Source organism: Leptodactylus fuscus, chromosome 10 (genome assembly GCF_031893055.1).
Source record: "Leptodactylus fuscus isolate aLepFus1 chromosome 10, aLepFus1.hap2, whole genome shotgun sequence".
Classification (NCBI taxonomy): Eukaryota; Metazoa; Chordata; class Amphibia; order Anura; family Leptodactylidae; genus Leptodactylus; species Leptodactylus fuscus.
Window position 1 is genome coordinate 41,477,084 of NC_134274.1, and position 13,853 is coordinate 41,490,936.

Below are 13,853 nucleotides of genomic sequence, written 5' to 3' on the forward strand. Positions count from 1 at the left end.
GGAAAAAAGAAGAGACATGCTCATTCTTCGCGAATCCGCCTGAAGACACTCCCGACTAGGCCCATTCATTTGGCCTAATCCGGAGCAGAGTACGCCACTGGATACCAGTGCAATGCACTGGCATCTAGTCGCACCTACCTGTTTTTTGCTCCGGAAACTGAGGTGGCCTCCGCCTCAGTTTCCGGACCAAAAAACCTCGTTTGAACCTGGCCGAAGAACTCTCTAAATATCAGAGAGCTTTGCTGACCATTAGCTGACTATCTGGCCAGCCTGATCCATAAAAGGGGAAGGCTTCAAACAATCCCTTTAATTATTAAGATCTACATACAGTGGAGAACGGTTTTAGCTTTATGGTTACGTTAATGTTACATGTTTTGGGGGAGCACAGTCAATATAATAAATACAGTAATAGATGGTGATGACGCAGACACAAGAACAAGTGCCTTTATACTCCAAATTGGATTAAAACCGTAAGATTTTATGCAGTGGAAGGAAAGCCGGACCACAAACCGATACTGCAGACGACTTCATTTATAATAGACCTCAAACAGGGTGTTCGACAGCTCGGAGATAGACGTGTAAATTACATCTCATCACTAGTGAAAGGCCACAGCTGTTAAAAGGTTCATAAACCTTACACAGCTTATAATTAACGGCAAAAGGAAACAATCCCATTAAATAAACATGCATGCCGATTCCTAGTCTATTACTTAAGAAGCCCGAGGACATTCCTGCTAAAACGGGAGCACAGATTTTTACACTCTTTGACAAAGAAAAAAAATAAAAAACACAGCTAGATAAAAAGGTCGGATTCCTGCAAAATCTGGCACACAGATATGTAAATGGTTACAGGTATGGTTGGACTGGACATTGCGTCTTGCCACAAGAGGGTGTAAAATTTGCTTCCCCGTTGCCCTATACAAGACACTTTTGGGTAGTATACTTCTTGGTGAGAGAAGCAGAATGGCCGTTTCAACGAATTGTCCACCATCTAGGTCTCTCGTATCTAGCTTTTAGGAGATGTTGAGAAAGTGAAGGCACGCATGCAACAAACAGGTCCCATATGGCCCAGACAGATAACCAGTATATAGTATTGTTTTATTCACTGACAAGTACAAGCAGCTCCTACAATTTCCTTGTCCACCATCCAGACACAGGTGGCACCTTCATTACACACCCCTGTTTCTGCCCGAACCATTTCCAGGCACTTATAGCAAAAAAATAAATTTGGAGTCATGGCGCCCGTTACGTGTCCTGCCATTGACTGGCAACCACAATCACCTTCATTTACAGTGGTGCCATGAATGAAAAACCTAGACTGCTATGTACTGGAACTGTATTTTTTATTATTAAATCTAGGTTATGTTTGGGATCAGATGAAGATTAGGTTTGAGTATGGATGACTTGTGAGTGCGCCAATCCTGCCTTTGCTATGGAACACCACACTGCCCAAACTGCAGATGTGATGAACTGGGAAGCATCAGAGAGTCGACCAGCCCTAGTAGTGCATGAGGGACACTAACAGCTTAGGGCGGGTTCACACCTGCGCCCGTTCTCCGCTTTGCAGGTTTCCGTTTCCTGCCTGAGCAACTGGACAGGAGACTGAAACCCGCAGGCAGTTTTGAAACATATTCATTTGAATGGGTTTGAAAAGCGTGCGCCCGTGAGCGTCTTTTGGTCTCCGCGGCGAAACACTTTTTTTTTTTTTTTTTTTTTAACCAGACACAAAGTTGGACATGCAGGACTTTGTGTCCGGTAACAAAAAAAAAACAAAAAAAAACAAAACACATGGTTTCGCCACGGAGACCAGAAGACGCTCACGGGCGGACACTGACTGCCGGGTTTCCATTTGTCGGCAGAAGACAAACCCACAAAGCAGAGATCGGGTGCTGGCGTGAACCCGCCCTTACTGGTAAGTGCAGGACATCTTGTGGCCACATGTTTCTTCTCATCGCAGAGTTTCCAACTGAAATTATCGCTTGCCCACACAGCAAGGTTTTTCCAGGAATGTCTCCACTAGATTGCAACCCTTCCTTGGCCTGACCGGTCACCAGATATATCACCAGATGGGACGCCAGATTCAACAACCTATGTGTGTGCAGGATCCACAGATCCATCTACAACATGCGCCACCATAAGGAATACACGTATACCTCCATATTCAACCGTATTTCATTCTGTATCAAGGCTACAAGTGGCCCAGCAGGGTACTAGAGCTCCCTTTCAATTCTGCAGTTTTCCCCCAACTTCCTTTCCCTCTAACATTAACATAGATCTTTTACATTCACACACACACACACACACACACACACACACACAAGTTTTCATTGGATTCCAACAACTACTACTTTGTGCCTCATTGTTTGACAATTTGTGTTTTTTTATTACTACATTACAGCAATGGAATTTTTTTTCTCCAAGTTACACATGGAATACTATATATCGCAATCAAACACTTATGATATGATCCTTTAGGCCAAAGCACACCTTGATGGGCACAGAACCCAACTAGACTGTATAGGTCGGTATTATCTAAATATATGCTATTACATGGGGTTCAAAGATGAAAACACTAGAGTTGACCGAGTAGTATTCGATCGTATACCTTGCCACCATAGGAATGCATGTAAGCAGCCGGACACCAAGGGGTTAAGCGCATCAAACATTCTCAAATACTACTCACTCATCACATCACTAGAATACACATTTTAAAGATTAGATGTCCGAGTTTGCTAATTCCCAGGGCGCCAACAGCAACACAACTTACAATGACATGAGGAACAGTATAGTAACCTATCAATGTGAACTCAATAAATTCATATAATATAATCCATATAAATCTAGACTTCTAAACAACTAAAATGAATATTTAGGAGCGTATCTTGATGTCCGGTTACCTGAATGGATTTTAAAATTCTCCACTGGCACAGAACTGGCTACGTTTCCAATATGGGAGAGCATATCCTCGGGAATACCAGTCGGAGGACAGGTCATGCTTTTCGGTTCTCCCTCCAAGGTGAAAAAACCTGAAGAAAAAAAAAAAAAAAAAAAGAAAGAGGAAACATCTGGCAATGTGGTCGTCTTGCTTCTACTTCTTGCCAAATCTACAATAAAACTGGAGAATTTCTCTTACCGGGCCATGGAGAGTCCAGCCAATGTTTTATATTCAGTATTTTCTTGTCTTTAGACTGGGTATAGGACTCTTCACAGATCTTGTCATACTTGGCTATTTCTTCCTGAGACAAATATATTTTGAAGGACTTTGAGATATATTGTACATTTTGTATTCATCGTATTAGTCGTCCTAAATATTCAGTAGTGATATCAGCTGACAAAACCACCAGGGACAAAGAAATGTGACATTCGCATTAAAGGGGCTCTGTCAGCAAAATTATGCCATATGAGCCCCACATATGCCTGTAAAAAGGTTATTTAGGCACCGCTAATGTTATTTTAAGAGCCACCACCCCCACCCAGTTTTAAACTAAGACCATAAAAACATATCTGCAAATTATCAGAGATGAGTGAGTAGTATTCAATCGAGTAGGTATTCGAAATATTCGTACCTTGATCAAATACTACTCGCAGTAAATATTCGATTTAGTGCCAGCGTTGATTGCTGTACACTGGCCAATCAACGCTGGTCAATTCATTCCTATTAGAAAAAGTAAGCTCGCTCGTAAGAGCAAGCTGCCAGCTCTCCTGACTAGCAAGGATGAGCCTGCTGCAGAACCAGTGTTGATTTTCCACAGGCTCGTCTTTGCTAGTCGGGAGAGCTGGCAGCTTGCTGTTACGAGGGAGCTGACTTTTTATCAGCGCAACTGCAAGCGCTGTGCAGTTAAAGCGCACGGACCCCATAGACAATAATGGGGTCCATGCGCTTTAACTGCACAGCACTCCTCCTAAACACTCTCCTCCTGCTATCCATGGACTTAGTGACTCTCCTTTAGTCGAATAGTGGTTTCCCCTGAAACGAGCATTTTTTCCCATAGACTATAATGGGATTTGATATTCGATCGAGTAGTCGAATATTGAGGCTCTACTCGAAACGAATATCGAATCTCATGTATTTCACTGTTCGCTCATCGCTACAAATTATACTTACCATGCACGGTGGGCAGTTCGCGCACTTGTGGTTGTCATCTTCGGTCCCGCCTTCCTCTGGTGTCTTCTTCCAGCAACGTCCTCCTTCCATGCCTTCTTCTTTTCACCGACGGGTTGTGTTTAAATCCCGCGCGTGTGCAGTAGCACTCCCTCCGGAGTGCTACTGCGCACGCTCCAGTGCCATTTTTGTCAATAGCAGTTCGCTCGCGTAGTTCTAAATGGAACAGAGCATACCGAGCATGCTCAGTTCCCCTTAGAACTACGACAAAAATGGCACCAGAGCGCTCCGGAGGGAGCGCTACTGCACACACATGGGATTTAAGCACAACCCGCTGGTGAAAAGAAGATGGCTTGGAAGGAGGACATCGCTGGAAGAAGACACCAGAGGAGGACGGGACCGAAGATGACGACCACAAGTACACGGACCACCCACTGTGCACCGTAAGTATAACTTGCATATATGTTTTTACAGTCTTAGTTTAAAACAGGGGGCTTTTAAAATACCATTAGCGGCTATTCAGGCACATGTGGGGCTTATACAGTATAATTTTGCTGATAGAGTTCCTTTAATTGGGAGAAAAAAAAAAATTAAATAAAATAAAATGGAGCTATTTACTCAGACCAGGTTAGAACAACATTGTCACCAATAACTAGCCAGCATGATATTTCTTCCTGATATTCTGGTGAGCCTTGCTTCCCCTTCATGGGCCAGTGAAAGAATCAGTGATACAGGTATAAGAAGTTACAATAGGAAAAAAATCTCATGATTTCAGTCAAAAGCTACACGTCTAAACAGTAGCACTAATATCAAAGAACATGAATTATTAACCAAAATACGGTATACAGCACGTCAGTAACAAGTGCCCCTTTAACGTTCTATCATAGGCTCTGGAAAAAAACAATTTTCAATAAATCTTGTATGATCTCACCAGACTGAGTAACCTTTACACCTCATAATGGTCGATCACAGATGTAAGTACCAGAACTGAAGGCCACATTCACAAGATTTATAGACTAGCCCATTTATAAAAGTCTTCTCCATATGACTTCACCGCCAGCTGACATAACTAAATGTACCGGCAGCCATTACACATAACGTCTCATCTGACAAAAGATCTTTATAGTGATATGTGGCACCAGTGGTCAATGAGCGATCATCCTGCGACTGCCAAAATGAATTAAAAAAGCATGAATTCAGTCTTTTATTCATCTCTTCTAAAAGAGACATTGCTCTAGATACATTTTGATTGTAGAACTACCCCTTAAAGGGATCCTATCATTGGATACCCTTTTTTTTCTCACTAACACGTAGGAATAGCCTTAAGAAAAGCTATTCTCCTAAGAAACCACTGGATATCACATGGTCCAGTAATATATGGGGATATATATTGATTGGACACTAAATCATCCCCAAGGAGGGAAGAACCCATTAAAAACAATGGGAAACCTGGAACTTGGAGCTAAGTAAAAACACTGGGAGGTTGAATGTTACGGGTAGCGAGAGCAGTATATAAAACCAAATTTAATTTAATAACCTCAATGTCTCCTCCATGTCTCTCTCTAACATGTCTTGAAAGAGATGTAGGTTCCTCCCGCAATATATCATTGACATGTTCTCTGATGCGTCTGCGGAATTCTCTGACAGCTTTCCCCACATACTGCATACCACAGACGCATGTGGCAAGATAGCTAATGCCACAGGTCTTACAGCTGATAAAACTGCGTATATCATACTGTTTGCCAATCGAAGTGCTTGAAAAGGTTCTTCCTTTGAGAATGGATGGGCATGCCTTGCAATTACCACAGGGAAAAGTACCCATGATACTTTTAGAATGTGTTGTCAACCAATCAAACTCTGCCTTTTGGGACTTAGGGTTAAATTGGTCCATAGCCATCTAAGTCCCATAAAGGCAGAGTCTGATTGGTTTCGGTATGCAAATGAGTTCTCTTGCAGCACTAGGGGCAGGCACCAGCGCTCAAACAGCACTGGGTATGTCCCAAATGCTACAGAGAACTCTCCAGCAAGGCCTCCATCTTATTTAGGAAAGCCCTCTCCCGTCCTGGGTTTCAATCTTCTAGGCATGCGCAGTCAGCTCTGCCATCAGGCTGCGTGCAGAGCAGACTGCCCATGCCAATGGGCACAAGAAAATGGTCGCTTACACAGTAAGCTGGTGTAAGCGGCCATTTTCTTGTGGCCATTGGCATGCGCAGTTGGCTCTACACAAGGCCTAGAAGATTGAAAGCCGGAAGGAAGACGACGAAGGGAGAGGGTGTTTCAAAAGAAGATGGAGGTGGCGCTGGAGAGTTCTCGCGCAGCATTGAGGACACCCCAGTGTTGCGAGAGAACTCATTTGCATACCGAAGAAAACCTGGATTTCTACCGAACAGCAGCGCAGAGAGACATCTAAAAGGTAGGAGAAGAATAGCCTTTCTTAAGGCTATTCCTATGAGTTAGGATCCCTTTAAAGCATCTCCTGATTGATCGGTGTTACAAGTTGTCTTAGATCAGGGGTAGGCAACCATTTTTGTTCGGTGTGCCGATTTAAATTAAAAAAATCAAAGATGAGGTCCTCGGAGTGCCGAGCAATAATTGTAAAGCTGACGACACCTACACTAGTCATATAGCACAAACCACAACATAGGGGTGCTGTCATACTGCGCTCCCAGCCACATGCGCTCACCACTATTTGCCTGGATATACATGTGCTTTTCCTTTAGAAGCAATGTAAGTACATGCGTAACCCACAATTAGTGGTAATGTATGTGACTGGGAGCAGTGTAAGGTCATACCTGTAAAGCTCTGACACACAATGTACCTGTATGCTACATCCAGTCCTTGGACGTTAGTAACTTCAGTTTTCTGTAAGGGAGCGTTCACACTACCGTCTGTGTCCGACAGCTAGTGTCCGCTGCTAATGTCCGTTCAAAATCTTGCACGGACATTAGCATCGGACACTAGCTGTGTCCGTGACATTTTGCATTGATTTAAATGGACATCGGGTGCGTTCTTTTACTGTCTGTGGGTGTCCTTAAGTGTCCGTTCTCAAAGATGTCCGACTTTTCAAGCGGACAGCAAAACCCGACATGTAGGTTTTTCTGTCCGCTTGAAAAGTCGGACATCTTTGGGAACGGACACTTAAGGACACCCACGAACAGTAAACGAACGCACCCAATGTCCATTTAAATCAATGCAAAATGTCACAGACACAGCTAGTGTCCGCTGCTAATGTCCACACAAGATTTTGAACAGACATTAGCAGCGGACATTGTCTGACGGACACAGACGGTAGTGTGAACGCTCCCTAAGTGAAACGCAGATTAATTTGTCACTTTTAGTTCCTGGCGGTGCAGCAACAGCAAAACCCCAGCCAGGAATTAATGGGTGTCACACTTTCAACAAAGTGGCCGCACTGGTGCCCAGGAACTGGATTTGGCTTTAATTGCATCTAGTTACAGTGTCACCACCCAATAGAATCACACTAAGGCTGAGGCCCCACATTACAAAAATGCAGCTTTTTTATTGCAGATTTAGCTGCGTTTTTTTTTTTTACGTCAAAGCCAAGAATGGCTAGAAAACGAATGGGAAATATATAGGAAGCTTCTTATATATGTCTCCCTCCTGCTCAATCTACTCCTGGCTTCGGCTAAAAAAAAAAAACCTGCAAAATCTGCAACGAAAAAAAGCTGTTTCTGCAACGTGGGGCTTTAGCCTAAGGCCCCCGCGTTGTTGGAACACAGCTTTTTTTGTTACATATTTTGCTGCGTTTTTCTGAGCCTGAGCCAGGAGTAGATTAAGCAGAAGGGAAACGTATAAGAAGCTTCCTATATATTTCCCATTCCTTCTGTAGCCATTTTTAGCTTTGGTTGAAATAAACCGCATGAAAATCTGCAACAAAAATGCTGCATTTCTGCAATGTGGGGCCTCAGCCTTACGCCTCCTGCATACAAATGGCATGGATGTGGTTTTCACTGACCTATATGTTAAAAATGAATTAACAGGGCTGCAAATGCAGACAGATATAGGGGATGTATAGGACAGATATAGGGGATGTATAGGGCAGATATAGGGGACGTATAGGACAGATATAGGGGACGTATAGGACAGATATAGGGGACGTATAGGACAGATATAGGGTATGTATAGGACACATATAGGATCTGCTCAATAGTTTTCAGCTCTTCAATTTGGCCCAGATACACAGCCACAAAAATAATGGCTGTATATATGGGTCAATTGAAATATATAGGTCTGTACTTTTATCCACAGTTGTAGATAGAGTCTGGTCATGTGCATTACAGGTTAACTCAATGTGCCTCATATTAATAGCAGTTAACCCCATCATGTCCTTCACATTAACCCCCTGTGTGCTTTACATAAGGGACACTGATATGTGAGACATATGGAGGTAATAAGTGAATATCTTCATTATATAGGTCCTTTATTAGTACCTCCATATGTCTCACACCTCAGTAACCCTTATGTGAGCCACACAGGGTTAATGTGAGGGACATGATGGGGTTAATTGCTATTAATGTGAGGTACATGGAGTTACTAACACTAAAGTAATAACCCCAAATGCCTGACATTAATGAGAATAGTTAGTAACACACGTACCTGGTGTTTTTACTTTCACTTTGCTCCCGGAGCTTCCTCTCTCTCCTCAGGCTGCAGAGGGCAGGAGCTCCTCCTCACATGTAGCAGCAGGTCCAGGGAGCCCTTATCCTGTGCAGTGAGAGGCTCACCTCTGATTGGTGGGCAGTGAGAGAAGGGGGCGTGTCCTCAGCTCTATAGCAGAGCACTGAAGGGACGCGCGCTCTCTCTCAATTTTTGTATGAAAGTTGCAGGCTGGCTGCCGTGCCAGCAAAATATGCCTCGCGTGCCAGTCTTGGCACGCGTGCCAGGGGTTGCCGACCCCTGTCTTAGATTATACAATAGAAACTGCTTTCTATCCAAAAAAAACACTACCACTTTGTGCATGGGTTGTGTCTCGGATTGCAGCTCAGTCCAATACATCTGAATGGGGATGGAGAGCTACAATAGCAAACATGAGCCACAAAAATAGAAATGCAATTTGTAGTAGGAAACCAAACCCTTTATAGCTATCCCAGGCAACACCTTTAAGTTGTAGGCCCAAATCTGGCAGCAACTGAAGAAGCTCACGGCACAAAACTGAATGAGCAGGACAAAAGTATATTGCAAGTACAAGTGTAGTGGTGTGAGGAATCCAAGGGTGGTCTCATGGTGGACATTGGTAGCATACTGCTAGGATATGCCATCCGATTGATGGGGGTTCAATCAGTGTGATCCCTGCCCATCACAAACAAAAATGGAGGATGCCCCTTTTGTATAGATATTAACCAAGTCTAGTGATTTGCTTTAAGTGTACTGCACCTCAAACTCCTGAAGGGAAACAATGCCCTCAGAAATCAACTTGTCGGCATATTTCTTCACAACCGGAACCTGCTTGTGGATCTGTTTGTACATTAGTGGTTGAGTGAACATGGGCTCATCCATCTCATTGTGTCCACTACGACGGTAGCAAACCTAAAAAGAACAAAGAACGAGAGAGGTCAGATCTGATGTTGAGAAGAATGTGGCACATCATCTGTAAATTTATCTAAGGAAATAAAGGGAAGACAACTTTATTCTTGGTCATTCCAAAGACTTACCAAATCTACCACAACGTCTTTATTAAAAGTGTTCCTCCACTCGGCTGCCACACTGCACACATACATTACAGCTTCAGGATCATCGGCGTTCACGTGGAATATGGGTGCATTAACAACACGAGCCACGTCAGTAGGGTACGGAGATGAACGAGCCATGCGAGGGTCAGTGGTGAATCCAATCTTTAAAAAAAAAAAAAAAATTTCACATCCACGATGAAATCGAATACATTTCATATATAGTCATACATTTTACAGTATGAAAATATTCAGAAACGACCATGTTACCTGGTTATTGACTACAACGTGAATGGTTCCATTGGTGGTGTAAGAGGGAAGATCACTGAGATGGAAGGTCTCATACACAACACCCTGCCCTGCGAATGCCGCGTCTCCATGGACTAGAATTGACATTACCTACAGAAAAATAAGACAAACAGGTGCAAATGATCATATATAAATACTAGAGATGAGCGAGTAGTATTCGATCGAATACCTCGCTCCCATAGGAATGCGTATAAGCGGCCGAACACCAAGGGGTTAAGCGCATCAAATATTCACTGCGCTTAACCCCTTGGTGTTCGGCCACTTACACACATTCCTATGGGAGCGAGGTATTCGATCGAATACTATTCACTCATCTCTAATAAATACCTTTTAGTTGGGTTGGGGTCCAACACCTGACACAACCACCAATCAGCTGTTCGATGAATACTGCAGCCTCTTCTTTCCTATACATTCTGTAGTGGCTGTATTTGGTCATACATATATCCCTGTCCCAAGCTGCAGCACCACTCACAGGCACTACAAAATGTATGATACTGGGCCTAGTAAGGGCTTGTTCACACAGGGGAAAGAGGGGGCGGATTTTGACGCTGAATCCACCTCAAGATCCGCCCCCTAACAATAGAGGTCTATGTAGACCGCTAGCATCCTTTTTTCTGTGACCAGGAACAAACTGACTAAAAAAGAAGCGAGCTGCCCTTTCTTCTGGCGGATTCTATGGCTGTTTCAGCCGCAATGTCCGCCTCACAACAGACACAGCTTCCCGCATCAAAATCAGGACCAAAATATGCAGTCACTAGCCCCGTGTGAACTAGCCCAAATGAAGAGGCCTCGTGGCTGGCTGGAGCACCGCAACCGCTTCACATATCAGTGGAAGCAGCAAGATTCAGACCTTCACCAATCCGATATTGATAACCTATCTGAACAGTAGACCCTTAATATCTGAGAACGGACCTTTTTTCCTTCATTGTCACCCCTGTAAAACTGTTCTGCCTTGGTTTTCCCCTGAACAACAGGATCGACTGCCTCAAGATGAGAAGGATTTGCAACCAAGGATAAGGTGATTTTCTTGTTCGTGGCTCGGTTAATGCGCTCGTGGTACATTCCTAAATGATACTTCACGTCTCCTGATCCCTGAAAACAAATATTTTTCATTCATCAATGCTATAATATAAATGTTCAGTAAGGTATATCAGTACGGTTATGGTGCCATAAAAAACGCACATTAAATAGATTTTAAGAAAAAAAAAAAAAAAAAAAAAAAAGGAAGACGACGATTACCTCATCCGAAGCCTCCAACTTAGGGTCAAACTGGCAAAAGATCTGCTCTAAATCTTTCCGGATTACGTTTGCCAAGACATTAAGTCTGCCTCTGTGAGATAAAACACGACATCCACAATATCCTTAGCATCAGATGTAAAAGAAGCCATCAGCTGTGCTACAACAAAACTAATATCTGGTACAATATGGCCTCTTTAAATCACTGATTTAGTACCTAACGTCCTGTACGGTTTTGTCCCTCCTGGTCACACATTACCCAGGGAAATACAGGACCGCTCTATTTAAAAGGGATCCCATCATTAAAACACAGTTTTTTTCTGCCTACCACGTAGGAATAGCCTTACGAAAGCCTATTCTTCTCCTACCTTTAGAGGTCTTCTCCACGCCGCTGTTCCGTAGAAATCACGGTTTTCATCAGTATGCAAATGAGTTCTCTCGCAGAACTAGGGGTGGGCCCCAGCGCTCAAACAGCACTGGGGGAACTCTCCAGTGCTGCCTCCATCTTCTTCCGGTGCAGGCTTCAAACTTGTAGGCCCCGGGCAGAGTCGACTGTGCACATCCGCAGCCGCAAGAAAAATGGCCACTTACACAGTAAGTAAGCGGCCATTTTCTCGTGACTGGCGGGCACGTGCAGTTGGCTCTTCCCGAGGCCTAGAAGTTTGACCACCTACGCCGGAAGAAGATGTGAAGAGAGGCTGTTCCTGAAGAAGATGGAGGCGGCGCTGGAGAGTTCTCCAGTTATAACGATGAAAACCGGGATTTCTACGGAACGGCGGCGCGGAAAAGACATCTAAAGGTAGGAGAAGAATAGCCTTTCTTAAGGCTATTCCTACGTGGTAGGCAGAAAAAAAAATTGTGTTTTAATGATAGGATCCCTTTAAGCAGCAGGTAACTGGTAGTGTTCCAGAGCCTGATATTTATGAATGGGACATACTAGGCCAACACTGTGTGACCTTCACTCTCAGGATCCATCTGTCTAGTAGCACCTCCCTACAGTACAGCGCTGTACTACATCTGTGCTGCTCCTTACCACACTCTTAAGTAGTATTTAGCATACCTATGAGGCATTCCCAAGATGACATACTCTAGTCCCATCGCACTAGACTTATCGATGATGGCTTTCAGTGCTGGAATCATCACTTCACAGCCTTCCAAACCAAACCTCTTCTCCGATGACCACTTGCGAGCTAGGAAGTCTTCAAACCTAAAGAAAAATAGGATGGAATAGCTTGAATTTTAGGAAAAGGCAATATGAATAAATAATCTTGATTACACTTGGCAGTAGCAAAACAGAACTCTAAATTACAGACAAAAAGAAAGGACACCGACATGCAATTTTTGATGCCAAAAATGTGACTTTCGATTTAAAAAAAAAAAAAAAAAAAAAAAAAAAAAAAAAGCACAAAAGGATGAGGTGTGGGTGGGACTTGGTTAGAACGGACAACCCATTCACCATTACTTATGAGGGCGGGTTCGCATCTGCGCCCGGTCTCCGATTTAGACAATGCGGCCGGTTTCCATCTTCTGCCCCGAGAAACTGGACAGGAGACGGAAACCCAGTGGTCGGCTTTCAAACCCATTCACTTGAATAGGTTTGCAACGGTGACCGCTCGCCTGTCCGAGGGGGAACTTTTTTTTAGCCGGACATGCAGGACTTTGTGTCTGGTTATAAAAAAAAAAAAAAAAATAATGGTTTCCCCACGGATAAGCAGAAGACACACATGGGCGGTCACCTTCGCAATCCCATTCAAGTGAATGGGTTTGAAAGCTGACTGCCAGGTCTCCGTCTCCTGTCCAGTTTCGCGGGGCAGAAGACGGAAACCCGCCAGAATGGCTAACCCAGAGACTAGGTGCAGATGTGAACCCGCCCTGACATAAAAATCTAAGTTTCAGTTACTGCCACACAGACATCCAAGATTAGGGTGCCTCTTAATAAATTTGGTCCACCCCAGGCATACAACTGAAATCTACCCAGAAATGTTGTGTCCATTGTTCACACAATAAGGAAGAAATATGCTTCTATTACCTTGTTGAACGCACTAATCTTGCTAAAAGGGTTCTCTTTTCCTCATTTGTAAATTTCATGCTGCTGGGGGTCTCAAACTTCTGTCTGATCCACTGGCATTGCTCTACGTCATTGATAAACATGAACTCCAACCCGATGTGCTGGCAATAGGAATTCTGAAAGGCGTGGAAATCATATCCGTCTTAATATAGCAGCAATTCTTGCAATAGCACGGATACAACTAACCAAACTTAACATGACTTACCTCCAGTCTTTTAATGATTTCTCTCAAGGAAAGGGAAGTTTCACTACCTCCAATGTAAGTGGTGGTCGGAAGCCGGAAAACCTTATCTAGGTCACCCTCGTGCAATCCATAAAAACCTAAATTTTTGTTTGATTTGTTTTAAGACAAAAAGCAAAAATTCGATAACAAAATACTATAATAACCAACAACAAGGTGGAAAAATATGTAATAGACTTTCAGTAAGCCATGCAAATCTTGTTCATTGAT

The 13,853-nt window shown here is 43.5% G+C and overlaps 1 protein-coding gene across 1 annotated transcript in view; it reads right to left on the reverse strand.

The window, feature by feature from the left end:
• The window catches only part of OGDHL (oxoglutarate dehydrogenase L), a 42,321-nt gene that overhangs the window by 17,274 nt on the left and 11,194 nt on the right, over positions 1–13,853 (reverse strand). Inside the window, exons 4-13 of the mRNA XM_075258312.1 lie at positions 13,608–13,723; positions 13,364–13,518; positions 12,395–12,541; positions 11,338–11,428; positions 11,011–11,190; positions 10,060–10,188; positions 9,775–9,954; positions 9,497–9,649; positions 3,134–3,236; positions 2,898–3,026 (exon numbers count right to left, since the gene is read on the reverse strand). Of these exons, the coding sequence (XP_075114413.1) occupies positions 2,898–3,026; positions 3,134–3,236; positions 9,497–9,649; positions 9,775–9,954; positions 10,060–10,188; positions 11,011–11,190; positions 11,338–11,428; positions 12,395–12,541; positions 13,364–13,518; positions 13,608–13,723 (1,383 nt within the window). The remainder of the gene's footprint in view (positions 1–2,897; positions 3,027–3,133; positions 3,237–9,496; positions 9,650–9,774; positions 9,955–10,059; positions 10,189–11,010; positions 11,191–11,337; positions 11,429–12,394; positions 12,542–13,363; positions 13,519–13,607; positions 13,724–13,853) is intronic.